We start from the raw sequence: 24,849 nt of genomic DNA on the forward strand, positions 1-24,849 counted from the left end.
GGAAGGAGAGCACCATTAATACATTCGTTAAATACGCTTCTCTAAGAAATAACTCACCCACGAAGATTCTCTGAAAAAACTGGTTCAAGAGAAGAGAATCTTAGGTGTGACTTCCAGGTGCCAGCTCTCTCCTAGAAGCTGTACTGAGGCTGTTCAGCTGAATTCGCAAAACAACTTTGAACTCTTGGCATCCCAACATCAGTGATAATCTGAGACTCTGCTCTGTAAACTGAGGGGCTTTGCCTGATCCTCTCCTTGGAACAGTAGTAGATTCTCAAAAGTATGAATTGGACTAAACCTCTCAAGGTTATGTGTGGTCAGGAAATGGACCATAGTCAAACTTGAGGACAGGCTAAGAATTGTGGTTAATGTTGGCTAGGTGCTTACTGAGTTCTGGGCACAGTGCCGAACGTTGTACACATATTCTCGTTAACTCCATACAGTAGCCCCTCCCCCCTAGAGGACAGACACTTTTAAGTCTCTTTGTTTTCCAGACAGCTCAGTGATGTTGTGCTGCAACTAGAATTTGCACCCAGAAAGTATAACCCCTGATGCCACAGTTTTAGTCAGCAAATTGTACTGCATCTCTCACTTGCCTGCCGTTTCTTTCATTACATGAAATGTTGCTAAGTGTTCGAGGGAAAAGGGGTTTTGTGGCCCAAAACCGTGGGGAACATTAGGTTAAAGGAAATTAAACTTGGCTTCCTACTTCAGGAATTCTCTGAGCTTTTGGCATACTATTACTGCCACTTAGGAATCTTCCAGAGAGGATATAGAATGCAGCATTTTAAAAATTTAATTGCTCCCCCCGTCCCCGTTCCTCCCAGGACACTGGTAGTATCTCATGGAGCCAGCGTCCTGTGGAACACAGTTTGGGAAATGCTTGCCAGACTTAGTAGATTTTGCTGTATCCTCTCCTTCCTCAAGAGGAGAATGAGAAATACATCCAAGGACGTCTGCCCCATTCCTGCTAGATGTGGAGTCACCTACTGATTGTTCTCATGGTACTGTATGTCTGTGTTTTAAAGGAAACAATTCACGCCTTTTTTTTTTTACACTCCCCATGTCATTTTCTTATAGTGAACCAAATAAGCATTGTATGAGCATAGGATGGGGCTCAGTTTTACAGTGTGTGATTTCCTACATCCCTGTTCACTTGTGCTAACAAGGCTGATAGAATTGGGGTCACCATTTTGCATCAGCTTCCAGCAAATGAGAAAGGTTGACCATGAAAGTTTAATCCAGTCCTCCTGACATCTGACTTCCCAATGGCACAAAAGGGACCACTTACACTAGATGTATTAAAATATCTGGTCTTTGCTTTTATTTTTTTTAAATACCTCATAAGCTGATTTTCAAAACATTTAGGGAGATGAATTGACTTGTAATACTTGAAAGTTCATACAACTAGACCCTGCCTTAAAATAAGGTTTGTGCAGGGAAAAAACACACAGTTTTTCTTTTGTGGCCAGCAATTGTCCTTTTGGGACATTTCTTCCATACAGTGCTGGATGAGAGAGACCAAAATTTATAGTTGGTTATTTCCTGAATAACAATTCAGATAGCAAATGCCTCGGTGAAACAACTTTCATATGTTCTACAAGGCACAAGTTAGCACAGTAGGATGGATCATTTGTCTCATGGTTTCTATAAGGTTTTTTTTTTTTTTTTTTTTTTGGTCTCTTGCAAGACAAAATGGCGTTTGTTATTTTTCTTTTTGGCCTTAACCTAAAAAGAAAAAAAATTGAGAAGCTGCTCGAATGATAAAAAGGAAAATTCCTTTTCCTCTTACTTCTAATTTCTCTGTCCCTAGCGAGTGATCTGAACTTTCCCTACAGAGAGAAAAGAGAAGAATCACGTGGATAGGAAAGTAGTGCCTTCGTCCTGAAAAGGAAGATGAAGTTCTAGAATGGCTCTTCAGATTCTCATAAGAAATAGCTTTGACTTTTGCTTTGAGATGAGATGTTCACATACTGGTGTTGTGGCTCAATAGGAGTAATCAGTAGAAGGACCAGGGAAGAACAGTACAAGGGCAACAGGCCAACTCTGGTTTTCATTTGTGAGGGTTTTTAGGTTGATTTTAAAGACAGGCTCCAGGCTCTTGACGACAGGAGGTCTTTGTAGCTTGATTTTATTGTGTGCATACTTCATGTCTTATCCATATGTAAACCATCCATACATAGATCATTAGAATAGAATCAGGAGTCTACATATAACTTCTTACATTGACAGTCAATTGATTTTTAATAAGGATGCCAATTTAATGGGGGAAAAGCATAGTGTTTTTAACAAATGGTGCTGGGATGACTGTAAATCTACACGCAAAGAATGAATTCTTTGAGAGGACCCTTACCTCTCAAAATTTACCAAAAAAAAAATAGCTGAAAATGAATCAAAAGCCTAAATGTGAAAGTTAAAATTATAAAGCTCTTAGAAGAAGACATAGGTGTTTGTGACTTTCAGTTAGGCAATGGTTTCTTAGCTATGCCATCAAAAGTACAGGCAGCAAAAGAATGGATGAATGAGACTTCGTCAAAATTAAACACCTTTTTGTACTTCAAAAGACAACATCAAGAAAGTAGAAAGACAACACATACCCAAAGTGAAGAGAGACACTCAAATCATTTATTTGATAAGGGACTTGTATATCATATATAAAGAACTCTTATAATTCCATTATGAAAAGATAACCCAGGTAAAACATGGGCAGTGGATTTGAATAGACATTACTCTATTGAAGATATACAGATGGGTGATAAGTGTATAAGATTTTCAGTATCATTAGCCATCAGGGAAATGAAAAGAACCAGAATGAGGTGCCACTTTGCATCTACTAGGATGGCTCTAATCAAAAAGACAGCTAAGTATTGGCAAGAATGTGGAGAAATTAGAATCTTCTTAAACTACTGGTGGAAATATAAAATGTTGCTGCTGCTCTGGAGAACAATCTGGAAGTTCCTCAAAATACTAAACACAAAGTTCCCTTAGGACCCAGAAGTTCCGCTTCTAGGTGTATGACCAAGAGAAACGAGAGCCTCTGTCCATGCAAAAACTTGTACACTAATGTTAGTGTACAGGTTAGTAGCAGTGTTCTTAATAGCCAAAAAGTGGGAAACACTCAGATGTCAATAAACTGATGTAATCTTAGATATAGCCATACTGCAGAATATTATTCACCCATAAAGAAGAATGCAGTATTAATACATCCTACACCATAGATGAACCTTGAAAACAGTATGCTCATGAAAGAAGCGAGTCACTAAAGGCCACATATTGTAGAATTGCATTTATATGAAATGTACACAATAGGCATATAAATAGAAAGTACATTAGCGGGTTGGGAGTAACAGGGTAAGTGAGGAGTGACTGTTAATGGTTGTCGAGTTTCTTTTTGGAGTGATGACAATGTTCCCAAATTGATAATGATGATGATCTCACAACCCTATAAGTTAAAAATCATTGCACTGCACATCTTAAATGGATGCGTGTATCGTGTATGGATTATTTCTCAGTAAAACGGCTAATAAAACAAAATCATATTATGTAATTATACTGTCATATTGAATTCCATTCTGATTTTAGGCTCGTGGACTAAGACCGTTCCAGTACATCCAGCTCCTGCTCACAGAGACACATTACCTGAACATCAGGCCAATTGTCTCTACATTGTGCTTGTTATAGGAAGTTTGATAACAACAGACCGTAAAAATCACACTTAGGATTTTTGTTGGTTTGGCTCAGTAACACTGGCTTCTTTAACAGATAAACCACTGAGTTGAGTTGACAATAGAAGTTCAGTTCTCGCTCCTGTAACACTCAGTAATGTAAGACAACAATGAGGGGGCACAGGCACGTCTTTACCGCAGTTATTTGGGAGCCAGGCTGAGGGAAGTTCTTTGACTTTGCTTTCATGAGTTGTGGTATCCTGCTCACGGACAGCAGAAGAGACAGTGGAACTCAACTATGGGAGACATTCCTGAGGCAAGCCTCGGGGCAATGCACATCATTTCCTCTCATATTCTGTGATCACAACCCAGCCACTTGACCCCAAACAGATAGTGTGGGACTGGGAAATGTGGACCCTGGTCAGCAATCACTCCTAGCTGTCTCCTTACTTCTGGAATGAACCATTGGGTATCGCTGTTCCAAGTTCTTTCCTTATTCTTTTGAAAAGTAGATCAACAGGATATTCAGCCCACCTGACCGTATGCTAGTTTAGAAGTTTGCATACTATAGTTTCTGCTTCGTTGTGAGGTATTTTAATACAGTCAGAACAAGGTTAACTAGCCAGTCTATCTGATTATTTTGTCAGGGTTTGCCACCTGTCTCAGGAGAATAGTCTTGATATCAGTCAATTTTTATTAATCGTACACCAATAATTGAGTTTCCAAGTAGTATATTTTAGAAGACTTTGTGAGATCTTGTCTAGGCTTACAGGAGTTCTCTAGGAAGTAACTCCATTTGGAGAGGCCCTCAGCTTCCCATACCCAATCCCTGCTTGAAACGGCAACCACGAGAGGCAGCCCGTGCCTTTTGCCGTTCATCGTTTCAAGACAGGTGACCAAGAGGGAATCATAAGAGGATGAATGAATCCCCAGGAAATTGACTCAGCTCTGACCTTACACTAAAGTGGCGGCAGCGTGTATGTCTCCAAACCATGGGAATCTTAGTGCTGCTCTGGAAGTAGCCTGGGTGAGTTCCGAGCCTCCGATTATCATCTAAAAATGGTGATCCTTGGGGTGCCTGGGTGGCTCAGTTGGTTAAGCCTCCAACTTCGGCTCAGGTCATGATCTCACAGTTCATTCGTTCGAGCCCCATATGGGCTCTCTGCTGACACCTTGGAACCTGGATCCTGCTTCGGATTCTGTGTGTGTCTCTCTCTCTGTCCCTCCCTCCCTCCCTCCCTCCCTCCCTCCCTCCCTCCCTCTCTCAAAAGTAGATAAACATTAAAAATGAATCAATGAATGAATGAATAAATAAATAAAAATGGTGATCCTAATAGCACCTCTTTATGAAGTGATCTTGAGGATTAAGTGATAATTCCCATGAAGTATTAAATACAGGTTCTAGCACAAAACAGTGTGTTAAATATGAGTTATCATTGATAATGGCATCATTTAACTTTCAAGGCAGCAAAAAGGAGATACCTCCATTGATGCCTAATGCTTCAAAAATCTTTGGCAGTGTCCTAGGAGATTTTATGATGCAGCTGTGATGCTTGGAAAAGTTTTTCTGACGCAGTCAGAATCTGTCACCAAATCACAATTTGTCGGCTACCTACTATGTGTAAACACATTGCCAGGCACAAAGGGATTGTCTATAAACAAGCAGAAGAGATGGCTTTTGCTTTGAGTAGTTCATAATGTGATAAGCATTAGCAGTGGCTGCATTTTAAATAGGCTGTAGCTAACCCAACTTTTTGGTATCCTTAGTATTTGAAGCCAACTGCACATATATTTGAGTGTAGACGGAAATAAGTGCAGGGGCGCCTGGGTGCCTCAGACACTTTAGCTTCCAACTCTTGGTTTAGGCTCAGGTCAAGATCACATAGATCATGGGATTAAGCCCCACATTGGGCTCTGCACTGACCACGTGGAACCTGCTTGGGATTCTCTCTCTCCCTCTCTCCCTCCCTCCCTCTGCCCCTCCCCTGCTTATGCTGTTTCTCTCTCTCACGATAAATTTTTTTTAAGTGTGATTATCTTTTTTTTTTAACAAGCACAAGTCTAAAATACCATATTTCACTTTTTATTTTAGCTTCATGCCCTTTACTCCCTATTGTCAATTTAACCCCTTCCACAACCAGTTGTAAGTTTACCTCTCCCCCACTCCTGACACATATACTCCAATCCCAGAATGGTGATAAAGCAATTATATATTGTGTGAAATGCAATTTCTTAAATTTTCAAGCTAATTATTCAAAAACAGATTGTGTTTTTATATGAATTTGCATAATACCTTGATTTGTAATTTCTGTCGCTTAGAAAATTGGCCTCACAGGGGCACTTGTTGTGATGAGCCCTGGGTGTTGTATGTAAGTGATGAATCACTGAACTCTACTTTGGAAACCAATGCTGCACTGTATGTTAACTAACTAAAATATAAATTAAGAAAAAGAAAGATTAGAAAATTGGCCTACTGTGGTTTTTAATTTGGCCAGATTTTTATTTAAAAAGCAACATTATCATCTATTGCTTAATTTTTTAAAAATTTCTCAACCTTGTGGTACTCTTACCTCCGTGATTTGAAGCAAGGCTCACATATACCCCATATCCCTTATATCCCTCATATGTGATATGTGAAAGTCAAGGTCTTCATGTTGTTTTACCAGTTGCTTATTCTCTCAGTTTCACAGTCTCCCTAAGATCTTAGGTTGTGAGAAGAACCTCATCATCCCATCCTTCTAATTCCCTATCCCTTTAGCAGAGGAGAAAGCAGGCCCCTAGAGCTTAGGGGACATACTTGGGGTCACACAGTGGACATGGGCTGTGTCCCCCATGCAGAGAGCTCTCTTCACACCAGGCCCTGCCTGGTAATATTTTCCTTTCCTTTGACCTCCTTCTCTAAACTGTCACCAAGTCCTGTTACTGCTTTCTCAAAATGTCTGCTGGCTTTCCACCTTCCCATCTCTTCCCATCTAATCCAGTCCCTCAGCTCTTCCCAATGGGAAAGGCCTGACAGAGCGCTTTGTCTCCGGGCATCCATCATACAAGATGAATTTTCTCTAATTACCACTGTCAGCGTGTCACTCCTCAGCTGCAAAGCTGCCAGGAGCTCCCTGCTTCCTTTGGCCACAGATAACAACACTTCTGCTGTGCTAGATGCTCCAGAGCCTGGCTTGGTATATTCAGCCTCATTTCCTTTCTCTCCATGAGCCCCAGAAGCCCAAAGTCTTGTGTGGGTTTTCTCCATGACTCAGCCATGTTTCCTTTGTGCGTTTATCCTGTCATGCTCCCCGGTTTCTAGCACTTCTCTGCCTTTCCAAATACTCCATTTTTCTAGGCCAAATCCAAGTCCCATCACCTTTTTAGCGCTCTCCCTCATTAGTCCAGTGATGAACTAATCACCCTCCTTTATTCCCAGCCTTAATTTTTTTTAAGTTTGTTTATTTTTAGAGAGAGAGAGGGAGGGACTGTGCACACGTGTGCAAACATAAGCATGTGCACCAGTGGGGGAGGGCCAGAGGGAGAGAGAGAATCTTGAGCAGACTCTGTGCTGTCAGCACAGAGCTGGGGGAGGGGCTTGATCCCATGAACCATGAGATCATGACCTGAGCTGAAACCACGAGTCAGAGGCCTAACTGACTGAGCCACCCAGGCACCCCTCCCAGCCTTAATCTTAAGCACTAGCATGTAGCATCAGGCATAATAAACTTTCTCATATGGTTCTGTGGTTTTTCCTTGGAATTGCATTGCCTTTTCAATTATACTCAATGCCCTTTAAAGCCATGTTTATGTTTATATTTGTTTATATTTTTATGTTGGTATTTTTGTCCTATGTTCTATGTTTTACAGTGCTTAATAAGAGGTCAGTAAATATCCATTGCTTATTAGGGGTTCTCGGAGCTTTTTTTTTTTTTTTTTTTTTTCAACGTTTATTTATTTTTGGGACAGAGAGAGACAGAGCATGAATGGGGGAAGGGCAGAGAGAAAGGGAGACACAGAATCGGAAACAGGCTCCAGGCTCTGAGCCATCAGCCCAGAGCCCGACGCGGGGCTCGAACTCCCGGACCGCGAGATCGTGACCTGGCTGAAGTCGGACGCTTAACCGACTGCGCCACCCAGGCGCCCCTCTCGGAGCTTTTAAAAGATGTTGCCAACAAGCAGTTGAGATATTTTACAACATTCACTGCTTGGATCAGGATCATTTGTTAATATTGCAGAACAGTGTTCTCTTGTGCCAAATGTTGATAAGATCATCTGCAGATGTGTTAATGGTCTTTAGGCAGGGACTGGCCATATAGGTACGGTACTCATACTAATAGTTTGTTTGTGGATCGGTGGCAAAGATGGGGGCTCCTTTGCTGAACACCTGCACATCTACCTCTTGGATCTTACGGTAGGTTAATAGTTACTTGAGAACAGATAGGAATAGCATTATCTTTATAAGTCTGGCAAATTCTCAACACACCAGCCTGAAATGTGAGCTGGCCCAGCCTCCCCTCCCACTGTGTGTCCTTGAGCCTGTAATGACCTCGGTGCTCTCTTTTCTACAGTACTGGCACAATGTCCTAAGATTTAATCTGATCTTTTTCTGAGATATTTTTTTCATAATTCAGTAAATACTGCATTTTCCTGCAAAAGTAAGAAAGTTGTAATAATTTCCTGGTATTGGAAAAAGGAACGTATATTATTTGAAGAAAACTTTTTGAATTTTTGATGCCCCTTTCCACACCTTCTTACCTTCTCTGGTAGTCATTTCTGGACAGAGACAAGCTGCAGATTTTACCAGACCTTGGGCTATGCTTTCCCCAAGGCATCAGCCCTACAAAAATTTCCTCCACTTTGGGTTCATAAACCTGGAATTACATTTTCTTTCATGTCAGCAGACAAATTCCACCCGTACAAAATGGTTTGGCCATTTTACTCTTTGCCACAGAAGAAAATTGGCAGAGACTCAGACAAAGGTGAAGCTGACAAGCCCTGGCATGGAACTGAGTTCGGTGGCTTTGAGTCCCCCTTGTTCATACTGTATTCTGAATCCTGGCCCACCCAGAAAGTTCTCTCTTCCCATCCCAGACAGCTAAAGATGTTTCAGATCGTGCTCCCTTTTTTAATGTCTCCAGCAGACGTACCGAGATGCTGTGTCTCTTCATCTACACAGACTTACCCAACTGGAGTCACTTGAAGGTTTTGTTTTTTGTTTTGTTTTTTTTCATCCTTCTAGGTGGATGGAAGTCTGCTTAGTTGAAGAATTGCCACCAACCACTGAACTGGAAGAAGGGCTCCGGAATGGAGTTTACCTTGCAAAGTTAGCCAAGTTCTTTGCCCCAAAAATGGTATCAGAGAAAAAGATCTATGATGTGGAACAAACACGTTATAAGGTAACTGAGATCTAATTGGTTTTGGCTCCCATCTAAAAGTGAAAGTTCAGTATTTAATTTCCTTTCCCTGCGTTTACTCTGAGTGTTTGTACAAGAATTTTGTGGAATGGGGGGAGGGGATGTCCTTGGTGTTTGAAGCCTGTTAATAATGATTCCTGAGGCAGCAGCAGTTTTCAAAGCAGAACGTTTCTATTTTTGGGCTGAGACTGAGACACATCTGATGTGTGGGGCTTCCCAGACTCCCCGCCCCATTCTTCCTTCATGGAGGTCATTTTTATTAGCACCAGTAAATGTAAAAGTGAGGGCACTCTACCCTCTTTTTGCTGCCACCAACTCAGTTTATTAGCTCCCTTGTTCTCATCAAGGAGTAAAGTACCCAGCTGGGACTTGAACTTGTGGCCCCAAAGAGTTAGTGCCAATGTGATCCAATGAATAATAATTTTGAGTAGTCAAGTAGGAATTCTGTTCCATTTAATGCTTAAAACAAAATAAGACTAATTTTTTTGTAGGCAACCAATTTTAATTATTTCATGGCTAATTTGGGAGTGTACACAGGGGAGAAGACAAAACCAAAATAAACAATAGTCTTAATTTTAAAAATGACATTTTAGAGACACATGTCTAAATATTTACAGACAGTGTGATATATTTAGGATTTGCTCCACAGTAATCAGGAGGAGGATGGAAAGAGATTCAAGACTGGCCATAAGTTCATTATTGTTGAGGTTGAATGATGGGTACATAGGAGTTCATTAACTCTGTTTCATCAACATTATGTTTGACATTTTCCATTAAGAAATGAAGGAGAAAAAGGCAAACACCAACGTAAATGATTCCTCCATTAAATGTGTCTTCAAAAAGGAGTTTTTAAGTGTGTGGTATTCTCTCCTGGAGTAAGTGATTTCTTGAGCACTTTGGGCCAGGATTTCCAACGCTGCTTTGAAATGCGATTCTTTATTTTCTTAATCTGTTGTACAGTTGACCCCTGACCAAAGAGGGTGTTAGGGACGCCCCTCCCAATGCAGTCAGAAATCCGAATATAACTTATGTGTCATTTATTTTATGGTCATTTATTTTCAGAAAGTAACCTTAACCGACACTCTTAATTTACATCCTTCCAACTACAATCCTGCCTCTGTGGGAAAAAAGGGAATATGGGAATTGAAGACGGATTGGGGAGATCTTTAATCTTACAGGGGAAGGTGTCCATCTGCTTGGGTTGTCTGCTTATTCACTCGGTTGCGTTTGATTATCAGTTCCGACTCCGGGATTTGTTGGAAGAGGTGGAGCATTATAATCAGATGTGCCTTCAAATGCTTTTTCCTGAAAGAGAGTGAGCTGTTCAACTTTACAGAACCTCACTTTTTGACTCTGTTAATCAAAGACCATAATACTCTATATTGACATTACTTACAGAAAATTTAAATGAGTTTCTGTAAAGTGTCTAAGAAGGGATTTAGAAAACAGTACTCATTTAATTTTTCTATTTACCTTTGACTCTCCGAAAACTTAACTAATAGCCTCCTGTTGACTAGAAACCTTTACCAATAAGATAAGTTGATGAACACGTATTTTGTATGTCATGTGTATTATATAATGTATTCTTAAAATAAGCTAGAGAAAAGAAAATGTTATCAAGAAAATCATAAGGAAGAGAAAATATATTTAGAGTACTGTACATTTATTGATAAAAAATCTGCATATAAGTGGGACCCACACAGTTCGAACCTGTGTTGTTCAAGGGTCAACCCTGTTTAGATCTTTATATATATATATATATATATATACATTTAGCTGCAGATTCTCTAGTATCTTTAAAAGTTCCTTGTCTTAAAATTGCAGGGACAACACTTAGTTGAAAATGGAATGCTTTCCCATTAATTGAATGATTCACACTACCCTTCAGTTGTTATTGAAACAAGATTTATTTTTTAAAAGTGTATATTTAGGGAAAAAATAGTTGCGAACAGAGAGGAGGCAAACTATAAAAGACTCTTAAATACAGAGAACAAACTGAGGACTGATGAGTGTGGGGGCCTTGGGGGGCAGGGAAAATGGGTGATGGGCATTGAGGAGGGCCCTTGGGATGAGCACTGGGTGTTGTTTGTAAGCGATGAATCATGGGAATCCACTCCTGAAGCCAAAAATACACTGTATACCCTGTATGTTAGCTAACCTGGCAATAAATTATAATAGACAGATACATAGATACATAGATAGATAAAATATGTGTATTTAATTCAGAGCAAATGTTTGAGTTACTATTTGGGCTAACCATAGAGAAGAGGAATTGAGAAATCTTCTGCGTTTGTTTTCATATTCTAGTCTAAAAGATAACTGAGCAGAAGTTTCTGCCTTGGATAATGTTAGGAAAAAAAATGTTTGTGTTTGTTAAAGTACTTTTGACTTTATCAAGCCATGTGTTTTACCCCAGCCTTTAACTTATTACGCTAGCCTTTCACAAGACTTTACTGAATCATTGATTTAGTCAGGCAAAGTTACTGTTTTTTAATTTTGAAAAAGACTTATTTTAGTTCCAAAAAGAACAGAAAAAAATATTTGTATCCCCACACAACAAAATAAATTAATGTTTGTCCACATTTTGCAGCACAATTCGTCTTTTTCTTCATTGCTTCTAGAAGGATTATTACCAAGCCCTAGGCCTATTTCTACTAACAGTTGTGTAGATTTGATGACAGAGTTAAAGGGTAGTAGGTTGGGCTTGGCTCTAGCCTGTCCTGAAAGGGAATTGTGGGTATTTTGTTTTGACATTGGGAGTGGTGAGAATCAGGCCAGCAAGATCTTCCGTGGAGCCTCAGAACAGAGGCTGGGCTAATTCGTTTCTCCTCTTGGCACACCATACACCTTTGAATACAACTTTGTCCGCAGCCTAACTGTGGACCCTCTCAAGGCAACTCATACAGGTGCTATTTCCTCCTGGCATCAGAGAGCCTACTATTTGAATGAATAGCACTTCTCTTTGGGACAGGGGAAGTACTTCCAGTCTCTTGTTACAAAATGAAATACCTGTGGAGCACAGGCAGGTGATGACAGTCCTGAACAAAACCTTAAGAGAGATGGAAGTATTGTGTTTGCCACTCCTGCCCATCGGGCCCTGGAAAACAGATACACAGAAGAAGGGATGATACTAGGAGAGGAGCAGAGAGAAGGGAAATAGCATCGGGGGGGGGGGGGCGGCGGGGAGCAGGTTGGTGCCAGCTGTGATGTGGGAAAAAACGTACAGGACCAGTGAAGACTACCCTTCTGTTGATTCACCAGAGAAAGGAGGCTTTTTCTTTTCCCTTTTTATTTTTTAGTTTTTTTTTTTTTAATGTTTGTTTATTTTTGAGAGAGAGAGCACAAGCCGGGCAGGGGGCAGGAAGAGAGGGAGACACAGGGTCTGAAGCAGGCTCTGCACTATCAGCACAGAGTCTGATGCAGAGCTCGAATCTATGAACCATGAGAACATAACCTGAGCCGAAGTCAGACGCTTAACCAACTGAGTCACCCAGGTGCTCCCCCCACCTTTCCCCCCCTTTTATTAAATCTCTGAGAATGCCTAATGTCTTTGAAAAGAAACTTCTAGTGATTTACCACATAGTCATAAAACGTTAAGGCCATTTCCTTCATTTTACAAAATTGAAAGGAGTCAGATATTCGTGAACAGGAGACTTAACTTCCTGTTCTTGGGTTCTGAAGGACTAAAGCCCTTGGCAAGGAGCACCCAGTCATGGGACTGAGACACAAGGGAACTCAGGCTAACACAGGCCCACCCCTTTGATAAGCCTTCTGGAAACCATGAGTTCAGTGAGTGTGGGCTCTCACTGCAGCGTCTGCTTAGACTGCAGCCATAAAATACGACCTGCCCATTAGGCACTGTGTCTCAAGGCACAGGCTCTGTCCCTGAACTCTGAAGGCCTCAGTTTGGGCAATGATGGCTCTGAGTTGAGCCGATCAGAACTCTCATTGCCATCCCATCCTCTTTGTTCGCCAGCTTATGTACAACCCTGGCCCCTCATTAAGGTTACAAAGGTGACCTAGGTAGTAGAGTTAAACCTTCTAATGATGAGTGCCCTTTCCCTGGCCACCCCTACCTCTGACTCCAGGTCGCAGTAATGTGACCATGCCGTGTGTGCTCTGGCCCCTGACACTGTCTCTCTTCGATGCAGCATGGGGTACCTTAATGATGACCTTTATCATGAAGGCAGGGACCATGTATGTTGTCCGTGCATTGTCTTCAGTGAACAGAGTAGACTGTAGCCCATAGTAGGATAGTAGGTGCAAGGGAAAGAGCTGTTTAGTAAAAAGAAAAGAAAAGAGAAAAGAAAAGAAAAGAAAAGAAAAGAAAAGAAAAGAAAAGAAAAGAAAAGAGAAAGTAGTTTCAAATAAGCCTAAGGACCCCATTCCTTCTGTGCTTTGATACTGGAGGTGCTTGGAGTCTGATACTCTTCCGTCAAGTATGATGCTCAGACTTCCTGTAGGGTCACTTGATGCCTGTGTGTAAAAATGTGGGCTCCTGGGCCCACCAGAGCCTACTGAGGCAGGGTCTCTTGGCCAGGGACCCAGGAAGCTACACGCTTAATAATTATCCCAGGTGATGCTTATGTACTACCTAGCTTTGAGAACCACTGCTCCAATGGCAGACAAACAGTATAACACATTTTAATGAAGTTACAGGGAAAGGAGATAAAGTACTATGATAGAAACACATATAGGGTAGAACTTATTTATCTGTACGGTGCTTACAGTACCTGCTTGTACCAGGAACTGTTCTGGGCACACGTGGCAGCATGGTGAGCAAGGCAGACATGATTTCATGGCACTTAGGGTTGAGGAGACAAGTTATAAGCGAGTACACAATTGTGAGTTGTGATGAGTATATGAAGGAAGGAATTAAAGCCACTGTTGTTGACAGGTAGCCACAGACAGAAGATGAGCTTCTCTGAAGAGATGTTTATTTACTCTAAGGCAGGAAAAATGAGAGGAAAATCATCCATGTGCAGCTTTAAGGGGGGGAAGTGGGGAGTACAGTCCAGAGATGAAGGAACCTGTTTTTGAGAGACTCGAGGAAGAAAAGAACTTAGACAAATGGAGTGGCTGAAAGGCTGCGGTGAGGGATAGTGGTGAAAAATGACGCCAGGATGGAGGCAGAGACATCACGCAGCCAGGCTGGAAGATCTGTGATTTCATCCTAAGTTACTACAGAGGAAGCCATTGAAATGTTAAACAGAGACATCATGGCTTTAAAAAGATGAGTCTGGCAGCGCCTGGGTGGCTCAGTTGACTAAACGTCCGACTGGCTCAGGTTATGATCTCACAGTTCGTGGGTTCGAGTCCCATGTCCGGCTCTGTGCTGACAGCTCGGAGCTAGAGCCTGCTTTAGGATTCTCTCTCTCTCTCTCTCTCTCGCTCGCTCGCTCGCTCTCGCTCTCTCTCGCTCTCTCTCTGCCCCTCCCCTGCTCGCTTGCTCGCTTGCTTGCTTGCTTGCTTGCCCCCTCTCTCTGTCTGTCTCTCTCTCAAAAATAAACATTAAAAAAAAGATGAGTCTGCTGCCATGTGGAGAAGAAATGGGAGGATGGGGGTGAGGCAGTCCGATGAGGGGATAATTCAGCCCAAGTGACTGGTAACAGTGGCCTGCACAGACGAGAATTAAATGGATGCAAGAGGGAAAACAACCTGCAAACGTGGTAGAAATGGGTAGAGGGCAGTGAAGAGAGGATGTCTGGGTGGCCGGCCAGTGGGATGTGACCAAGGCGAGAGCGCCAGTTCTAAAGGGGTAGGGCGGCGAAGAGGCCAAGGCTTCCATGTTGGGCGCTTTAAAGATCAGTGGGTGTTCCCAAGGTGGCTAGGATGGACGAGAGAAAGAGGAGGGGAGAGAGATGGGCATTCCTTGAGCTTGATGAGGTTCAAGGACAGAAAACAATATCTGTTCAAATACAGCACTGATAGCTATAGACTTATAATAGATGTTGACTACTGAAGTGAGCCTTAGGTAGGAAATGCATATACAGTAGTTAGTAGTAGTAAGCCGTAGAATCAGAGTACTTCAGAGACTGGCTTCGTCACTAACTCTGCCTCTGTGAGCCTTGGTTTCCTCAGCTTTAAAGTGGTATTACTAATAATAGTCTGAACCTTTGTACAGATACTGTAAGGAAAATAATGTGATCATCCATGCAAAGTACTTGTTACAGTGCCTGACAGAGAGTTCCTTCTCCATAAAATAAGCAAATCAAAATAATTATTGGCTTTTAAGCAATCTCTTTGTTCTAAAGTGCTTTGATTCTCTTGTGTAAGAAGTTACCATCCAAAGAAGACTTAAATAATTCCTCATCTATTCCATTTAAGCTAGAATAACCTTATTTGCTGGTGAAATAGCTCAGCAGTAGAAAATCAACATTTACTTTCTGATCCAGTATCTGGAAGAAATTAGGTGGATGGACACTAACAACCCTTTCCTAAATAGGACTATAGACCCGTCACCTAGTCTGATAGAAGTATGTAGAATTGGTGAAAGAAAGTGGACAGGTGAAAGTGGTTATAATGGACTAAGATTATGTTGAGCCTAGGGGTGCCTGGGTGGCTCAATCAGTTAAGTGTCCGACTTCAGTTCAGGTCATGATCTCACAGTTGTGGGTTCAAGCCCCGTGTCAGGCTCTGCACTGGACTGTTCAGAGCCTGGAGCTTGCTTGGGATTCTGTGTCTCTCTCTTCTCTGTGCCTCTCCCTGGCTCACACTCTATCTCTCTCTTTCTCTCTCTCTCTCTCTCTCTGAAAAATAAATTTAAAACATTAAAAAAAATTTATTTAAAGAGTATTTTGAGCCTAAGTGTGTAGAAGACCATTTTTGTTCTAACTGAAGTAAATATAGTAACTTGGAAGATGTTAATGCATGTTACTCACTGAACTTTGCTTCTTAAATATGTACCCATAGGATTCTGAAGTCAGCATTCTTCAGATGTTTAAGATGGATAAAGGATTTGAGATGTGTCATTTTATTTACTGCAGAAATAGGATCAAGATAAGCACGCTTTCGTTCAGTGCCCCTTACATGAAGCACTAAACCTTTTTCTGATCTTAAGGTGAATAAAAGTTTTGAGTCTAGTCTTAGAGTGTATAATAACTATAATAAACTGATATTTATTGCCTTTTTGGTGTACTTCACAACTAACTGCTTTATGCATATTCTCACTTAATCTCCTCAGCTCAAAGAAGCATACTATACCCATCTTATGGCTGAGGAACCAAGGTTCAAAGAGATTTGTAACTTTCCTGACGTTACCTAGCTAATAAGACCACTAAATGGATGGGGGTGTCTGTTTCATGGTTTGGATTGTTGAAGCCCACCAGGTGAAGACCCCCTCCCCCCTGAAACCAAGTTTCAAACAAGGGGCAAATAAAATTAGGTTTATTTAACTTGGGGCAAGGAAAAAAAATGCGTACCTATGGGACTATGAGGAGGATAAAGTAGAGGCTTTGTGTAGATTTGGGCTTGTACTGGTGATGCTAATATGGATTTAGCGAAGCAAGGACCAGTTACCTTTGAGGTGTTGTCAGGAAGCAGGATCAGTTTGGTGTTTTGGTAATTTTTATATAGGAAGTGAAAAGATGGAATGAAGACTACATTGTCATCCATCAAAACAGTCGTTCCATCTTAGTTGGAATAGTGGGACATTGAGTTAATTTGTGGTGCCTAGGGCCCTCTTCTCTGTCTTTTTTGTTGTTGTTAGAGGGTGAAAGCAAGTGGGGGAGAGTGGGAGAAAATAGAATCTCAAGCAGGCTCCACGTTTCATGCAGGGCCCAACACGGAACTCGCTCCCATGACCTGGGATCATGACCTTGAACCGAAATCAAGAATCAGATGCCCAACCAACTGAGCCACCCAGATGCCCCTCTCTTCTCTATCTTGATGTGATGATTGTGGATTTTTCCCATCTCCTCCCTCCATGGTCAGAGTGCCTGTGTCTGACAGTTGTTTGTGTTCTGCAAAAGTTGTTTGTGCTTCGTCACCCTCAGACTCTACCACCTGGCCCTTCACCCTCTAGGCTCCCTCTCTCTCCCCGACCTCCTCCCTCTTTCCCTCTCACCCCTCTTCCCTCTCCCTTTGCCTCTCCTGCCTCTAGTGATATCATAGTAAGTGCTGATATTTTCCATCTAGAGAATAATCCCACCATCATGAGTTCCTATGCTCTAACATTGGGGAATGTTAGTAAAAGGAAGATTTTCACATTAAGAGAGACTTCATCTTGAATCTCATTTCAACACACTTAATTTGATCTTAGGCAAATTAGTTCATCTTTTTGGTCCAGGTTTCCTCATCTCTAAAAACTGGGAAATGATAATTGCCTTGCAGAGTGTTTTGAAAATTAGAGATAATTTTATTTTTTTTATTTTTTTTATTTTTTATTTTTTTATTCTCAAGTTAGTTGACATACAGTATAGTCTGGGCTTCAGGAGTAGAACTCAGTGATTCATGGAAAATTAGAGATAATTTTCATACAGTGCTTGGCACACCAGAGTCCAATCTCTGGCCACACAGAGTCCAATATGGCCACTATTAAAAAGGCATAAACATTTATCAAATGTTAATTTCACTTAGGCTTTGTAAAGTCTAACAGCAACAAAAATACTTTCTGTTATATAAATTATTTGACTGTAGGGGCGCCTGGGTGGCTCAGTCGGTTAAGCGTCCGACTTCGGCTCAGGTCATGATCTCACGGTCTGTGCGTTCGAGCCCCGTGTCGGGCTCTGTGCTGACAGCTCAGAGCCTGGAGCCCATTTCAGATTCTGTGTCTCCCTCTCTCTCTGCCCCTCCCCAGTTCATGCTCTGTCTCTCTCTGTGTCAAAAATAAATAAACATTAAAAAAAAAATTTTTTTTTAAATTATTTGACTGTAGAAAGTCACAAAAGATGGGAAGAGCCAGGCTTTGTGAATGTGATGATCGGCTGTTGAATATTACATGATGAAATTTGCTGTAATTACAGTTATTAATATGGAAAATAAAATACATAACATTATGCTACTCATTTAACTAATTAAAAACACAAGGTAGTGTTAAAGCTCCCAACATTTCATTACCTGATAAAACTTCATTAGATACAGACAAAGATACCATAGTTATAGACTGGGCAGAAAAAAAAAGAAAATGGTGGCTGATGAAGATTGTAAAGAAAAACGGAAGACCTAGAAAGCCTATTCTCATTGTGTGGGTAGAAAAAGTTCTTGTAAAACATTTCCACTGAAGGTTTACTTCTTACACAAGGCAAAGGTTAGGATTAACTTATAGGAGGAATACAGGTGCCTGGGTGGCTCAATCATTTAAGTGTCCAACTCTCAATTTCAGCTCAGGTCATGATCTCACTTTTTGTGAGAGCGAGCCTGCGTCAGGCTCTGGGCTGATAGCATGGAGCCTGCTTGGGATTCTCTCTCTCACTTTCTGTCTCTACCCCGCCCCTGCCCATGCTGTCTCTCCCTTTCTCAAATAAATAAACCTTTTTAAATAATTGTAGGAGAAAGAGGGGCACCTGGGTGGCTCAGTTGGTTGGGCATCTGACTTCGGCTCAGGTCATGATCTTGCAGTTCACAAGTTCAAGCCCCGTGTTAGGCTCTGTGCTGCCAGCTCAGAGCCTGGAGCCTGCTTCAGATTCTGTGTCTTCCTCTCTCTCTGCCCCTCCCCTGCTCATGTGTTCTCTCTCTCTCTCTCTCTCTCCCTCCCTCCCTCCCTCCCTCCCTCCCTCCCTCTGTATCTCTCAGAAATAAATAAACATTTAAAAATTTTTTTAAATAATTATAGGAGGAAGAGATACTACAATATACCTCTGAATTGTGGGATGGTTTTTGTTTTCATCTTTGTATTTTTGTGTGATTTCCAGGTTTTCTACAGAAATCATATTTATGATTGGAAAAAATGTTTTGCCGAAACCAGAAACCAGGAAAAAAGACATTTAATCTTCTAAAAATCTCTTTTTTCTTGAAGTTGCTAGTTTTTTCAGCCGTGGTTGGCAAAATCTTGACACCGTGTGTGTGTATGTGTGCGTGCATGCTTGTGCACACGTGCCTCATAAAACATCCTTAGGCATGTGCTAGACATTAAATGGTCTTTGAGATTCTAGTTCAGAGTTACCTCAAATATGTGAATCGTGGAAATTGGAATGGTCTATTATAAACAGTGTTGCTGAGATAGCCTACTCTTCTTTATTGTGTCTCCAGTTACTTTATGATTTAATAACTCTATTTTAGGAGAAATACAATCGGAAAACATCCTGCTAATGAAATAAAGTTGTTACAAATGACTCACTTTTCACGTGGTCCCTTCTTCTCCTCTCTCCCCATCCTTGCATTAGAAATCCGGCCTCCATTTTCGACACACAGATAATACAGTCCAGTGGTTACGAGCAATGGAGTCTATTGGTCTACCCAAGGTAAGCCTGAAGTGGGAAGCCAAAAGGGGTCATTGCAAACTCCTCATTATGAAAAAGGACTTGGTATACTGGGGTATGTTAATGGAGCAGATGGCCTTATTGCCTCAGGCATGACAAATGTGAGGACTAAACAGGAATATGGAAAGGCCTATACAAAGTAATCTATGACAAGAACTCAGAATTAAGTGTGTATACAAATTGAGAGCAGCTAGGTGTAACTGTGTATTAATGAAACAAGGTCAGAACAAGCTTTACAGGTAGATAGTTGATTTAAAATAGTCACCTCCCTTTTTTGTGTTGCCATGTGTACTTTATTTTTTTTTTTAATTTTTTTTTTCAACGTTTTTTATTTATTTTTGGGACAGAGAGAGACAGAGCATGAACGGGGGAGGGGCAGAGAGAGAGGGAGACACAGAATCGGAAACAGGCTCCAGGCTCTGAGCCATCAGCCCAGAGCCCGACGCGGGGCTCGAACTCACGGACCGCGAGATCGTGACCTGGCTGAAGTCGGACGCGTAACCGACTGCGCCACCCAGGCGCCCCGCCATGTGTACTTTATATAATGTATTATCTTAGTCTAGATTGTATCTCTCTAAATTATCGCGATAAAGGTATTTTTAGAAAGTATTGTTATAAATCATATTATCACTTTAAATGTTAAAAGCTACTGGGTTACAGCCCTGACTCTTGAAATAGCTGTCCCAAATAAAATTCTGCAAATATTCAGAGCTTCTTAGATTGAAAGAGCAGGTGCCCTTAAGCCTGAGAGACAAATAGACACGTAGAGGAAATGAGGAAATAATTACATTTGTTAGAAATTGTCGAGTTATTTCTTGAACTTGTTATTTTGAAATAATTATAGAACCACAGGAAGTTGCAAAAATAGTACATCTGTGTATATCCTTCGTTCAGCTTCCCCCAATGGTGACATCTAGTAACAATAGTAAGATGATAAATTCACATTGGTTAACTAGGCTACAGACTTTACTTCTTTTTCACCATTTTTAGATGCATTCAGGTGTGAGTGTGTTTCCATGCTGTTTTCTTCCATGAATGTATTTGTGTGACTACCACAATTAAGATACAGATACCATGGAGGAGTGGGACTTGTCATTTCATTTCCCTAGCTCTGTCCCCTGACAACCACTCATCTGTTCTCCATCTCTATAGTTTGGTCATTTTAAGAATGTTAAAAATGGAGTCATAAGTAGGTAGTCTTTGGAGATCAACTTTTTCAGTAAGCACAATGCCCTCCAGATCCATCAGGTTTTTGTATGCGTCGATAGTACAACCCTTTCTGTTGATTATTCTGTATAGCTGTTTTAAAGAAATGGTGTAGGAGTGGTCCCGCTTGAAGGCAAGGAGACATGTTACTGATGTAAGACCTGTGTTGTTTTTGTTATTATTATTTGTCAAGGTTTAAATTCAAAACACCCACCACAACAAAAACAAGAGATTCCTTAATGCAAATTATGAATGCCTATTTTCAATATATCTGTGCTCATAACTGTTTTAGCTCAGCATATTTTATCTCAGAATAGTCAATATTGATGTATTCTTTGATTTTTAATCAAATTACTTTCCCTTCTCCTAAAATGCTGTTCCCTTCTGGGCACCAGTTAGAATTCAGAACTCATAGTTCTAGATTGTCATTTAGCATGTACTAACTGGGTAGGTAAACAGATTAATAAAGAAATTCAAATCGGATTTTTGGTATGAGGCACCGTTATTTAAGTTAGGATAATTTTGTTAGGTTTCATAGATTAGATTTAAACCTTTTCCAATTGTGTGTGTTAGACCAGGTTCTCCTTAATTTTAAGCCAAATAAGAGTTCCATGTAGCAGATTCTGTTTTAACACTGATTTTTATGAAGTGATTGCATACTCTCATTGCAAGTATGAGAGTCCAATAGTGTATTGGCTGATGTATTTGACTCCTATTAATGCCTTCACTTATCAATACTGAGTGCCTCCTCTCTGCTCAGCACCATGCTATGTGCTGGGGATACAGTAATGAATAAAATGTTCTGGTGAGCTAAATAAATTGATCCCATCTTACTGTCAAAAGAAGACCAATTCATAAAGGTTTTCTAAAAGAGCTGAAACAGTATTTATATAAATATGTATTTCTATGTAGAAGATATAAAGAAATGTAAAAGGTTGTTTAAAGGAAAGGGAATGGGGAGTTGTGATGATCTTTTTCCGTAGTGGAACTTTCAACCTGGTCACTTTCTTCGGAATGGGGAATCCTCTTCTGGCTAACGCTTGAAAAGCAAATGTGTTAAAGGAAAGTTGAAAAGACCTTTGAAATTTCCTAGGCTACAGCCATTGCTTGAAGCCCTGAGTGGCTATACATTTGTGGCCAAGGAAACTTTGCTTCTTTAATTTCTCAGCTTTTTTCAGTGTCTCATAGAAAGCTGCACTTGAATGTCTAGTGCTACCATATGATACATGATTTAATTTTAGTTTTTATGTCACCTTTTCTAAAATATTTACTGAAAGTCAGCAGTGCTAGTATGCTTATCTTAATCTTAGAAGCCTCCAGCCTAATTCTCCATTTTTTGGTGCTTAGGAACAGAGAAGTTTGATGCCCTATTGTGAAATCTGTTTCTTATCAAGCTTTTCGTTTCAAGCTTAAAAGTAGTGTAAATGTGTATTAAAAGCCTCAGTGTTCAAACTTAACGATTCAGTACTTCCATATTTAGGTGTGTATCCAAAAGAAGTAATCAGGCGTTCAGCAAATTCAGGGATGTTCATTGCAGTGACTTTTAATAGGGACAAATTGGGAGCCAAAAAAAGTTCAGCCATGGAGAACTGGCTAAATTATTGTTCAGAAAGATGAAAGGTTCATACACATCCATTAAAAGGAATGTTCTTACAAAATGGATGGAAAATGGTCAAGCTCTACTAAGTGTGTCAAAATAGGCTAATAGTATTACAGTTTTGTTTTCACATGCATACATAAACATAAAAAATCAGAGAAACATACTAGAAGTCCCAAACCGAAGAATATATACCAAAATGCTAATAGTAGTAACAATCTGGAAAGTGGGATTATAGCTAATGTTTCTTTCACACTTGATAATACTCTCCAGATTCTATCCGGTAAAATATATTCCTTCAAGAAGAAAAAAATATCAGTGCGTATTGTGTGTGTGCATATTTGTTTACACAACTGTGTAGCTAGGTTTTTAGTGTTATAATAAAATGCTGTAAGATGGATACCCTTCTTAGGCTAGGGTACCTCTGGTCCCTCACCAGAATGACGCTGCTACAGAAAGCAGAGTCTGAATCAGCCCATTCCTCGTGGGCTGAAGCTGCCCACTAGCCCTGTGGGCGCAGCCTTCTTGGAGTGGCCACCTGAGAACCCCTCACTCTCCTGAGCCCACTAGGGGGCATACTGTCAGACGGGAGACCAGGTGGAGCGCTGGGTTTGCCTGTAGAGTGAGAGGAACCAACATTTGAGAGGTTCCTGTAAATTTAAGTAAATGCAGTACAGCGAGGACAATCAAAGCATCATTTGAGAGATTTAAAATAACTATGAAAAGCAAAACATAATGAACACATTGTTTCTTTTATTTTCCAGATATTTTATCCAGAAACAACAGATGTTTATGACCGGAAAAACATACCAAGAATGATATATTGCATTCATGCATTGAGGTGAGGAAAAAATACAGCTAGAAGTCTAGGAAGTAGATTTAAATGGAACTGGGATTTCTATTTTAGAAGAGGGATCTTATTTAAGTAAAATAATCTGAAGAATTTTTTAATTGGATTGAGTTGTGAATTTGGCACAAAAATTTTTATTTTATTTTTTTAAGTTTACTTATTTATTTTGAGAGAGAGACAACGCCGTTGGGGGAAGGTCAGAGATGGAGACAGAATCCCAAGCAGGCTCCCCACTGCTAGCACAGAGCCTAGTGTGGGGCTCAAATTCACCAACTGAGATTATGACCTGAGCTGAAACCAAGAGTTAGACACTTAACCCACTGAGCCACCCAGGTGCCCCAGCACAAAATATTTTAAATTGGCACAAAAATACAGTCCTTGAACTTGAAAAATACTTTTTCTAATTTTTAAAATCTAATCCAAAATAGAAAACCAGAAAATGAATTAAAGACCTATAAGTATACTGAGAAAATTTAAGTTGAAACTTCTAGGGAATCTCCTAATATGTTACCACATTCTTGAGTTATGGTCTACTTTACAAATATAGCCAAAATACATCAGATGAGCAGCTTTAATGGTCATTACAATTTTGGTACTCTTAAATTATCATTTAGCTTCATTTCTTACCATAGGCTGGTAAAGTCCAATATAAAGATAGTTTCTTTTGACCTTTGCTCAATAGAACTTGCACCATAAGGATAAAGAAGCAGCATAGGAGTTGATACACATTCATCAAATCAAGATACATTCATTATTTTAAAGCAATTGTTTTACCTTATTTTTGGAATTGCTTAAATTCTGCTAGCTCAAAGATCATTTTTTATCTTACTGGCCTGGAAGAAATGTTATCTTTAGATGGTAACAAAGACGATTCTAAAAACCCACTTTGTGGCTGTTGTCTTGCATACACACAGGTAATGGCTGGAAGACTTCATGTCTAATTAAATTTTAAATTTCTTTTAGAACATCTGCCTTGTGTTTATATCACTACAAGTCATTTTCCTGGCAGAGTCTTCTGCATAGAGGTTTATATTAACTTCTTCCTGGCTCTTTTCCTCTCCAAAGGAAAAGGTTTCTACAATAAGTCATTGCACTGCTGGCCTACTAGAAAAGAATTTTGATTATGTCATATAATTTGACTTTTCCCCCCTGATCAGTACTTGCAAGATTTCTTTGGAAGATGACAGCTGCCACAAATATAGACCAAATGTTAGGTGCCTTTTCCGTAATTTCTTTTTATTCTTGTAATTTAGAATCAGGGGTGGAAAAAACAATTCTCTGCCTGCCTCCTCATGTGTGGCTAGTATATCATTATGCCAGCCGTGTTTCTAAAAGCTTTTTGTGCACAAATGCTTATTGTGAGGAATATTTTCAGATGTGTTGCCCAACATTCCTTGTCAAATATTTTTCATAGTTTAGAATGATTTTGTGACCTATGAAAGCTAGCTACCATTAGTTAAGGTCATTATCATATCCACACATCATAGTGCTAATCTCCAAATCTGTGGCATGCTCTTGGAGTATCTTGGACACATTTAAATTGATTTCTTGAGGTGGACCCCTGGGGTGTTAATGTTAAGCTGCTTATGAAGAAATGGTGTGCTAAGTTCCTTCCTAGTGATGTCACTGTTCTTCCACAGAAATTATGTAGAACTGCCCTGAGATTTACGAATGTGTTTGTGATAGTTTTAACAGTGGCTTCAACAGCTTGGTAAAT

General features: G+C 40.3%; 1 protein-coding gene across 1 annotated transcript in view; it reads left to right on the plus strand.

Annotated features, from left to right (window-relative positions):
- The window catches only part of IQGAP2 (IQ motif containing GTPase activating protein 2), a 296,669-nt gene that overhangs the window by 138,713 nt on the left and 133,107 nt on the right, over positions 1–24,849 (plus strand). The window contains exons 3-5 of the mRNA XM_030323348.1: positions 8,887–9,043; positions 19,384–19,461; positions 23,047–23,123. Of these exons, the coding sequence (XP_030179208.1) occupies positions 8,887–9,043; positions 19,384–19,461; positions 23,047–23,123 (312 nt within the window). The remainder of the gene's footprint in view (positions 1–8,886; positions 9,044–19,383; positions 19,462–23,046; positions 23,124–24,849) is intronic.

Source organism: Lynx canadensis, chromosome A1 (assembly GCF_007474595.2).
Source record: "Lynx canadensis isolate LIC74 chromosome A1, mLynCan4.pri.v2, whole genome shotgun sequence".
Classification (NCBI taxonomy): domain Eukaryota; kingdom Metazoa; phylum Chordata; class Mammalia; order Carnivora; family Felidae; genus Lynx; species Lynx canadensis.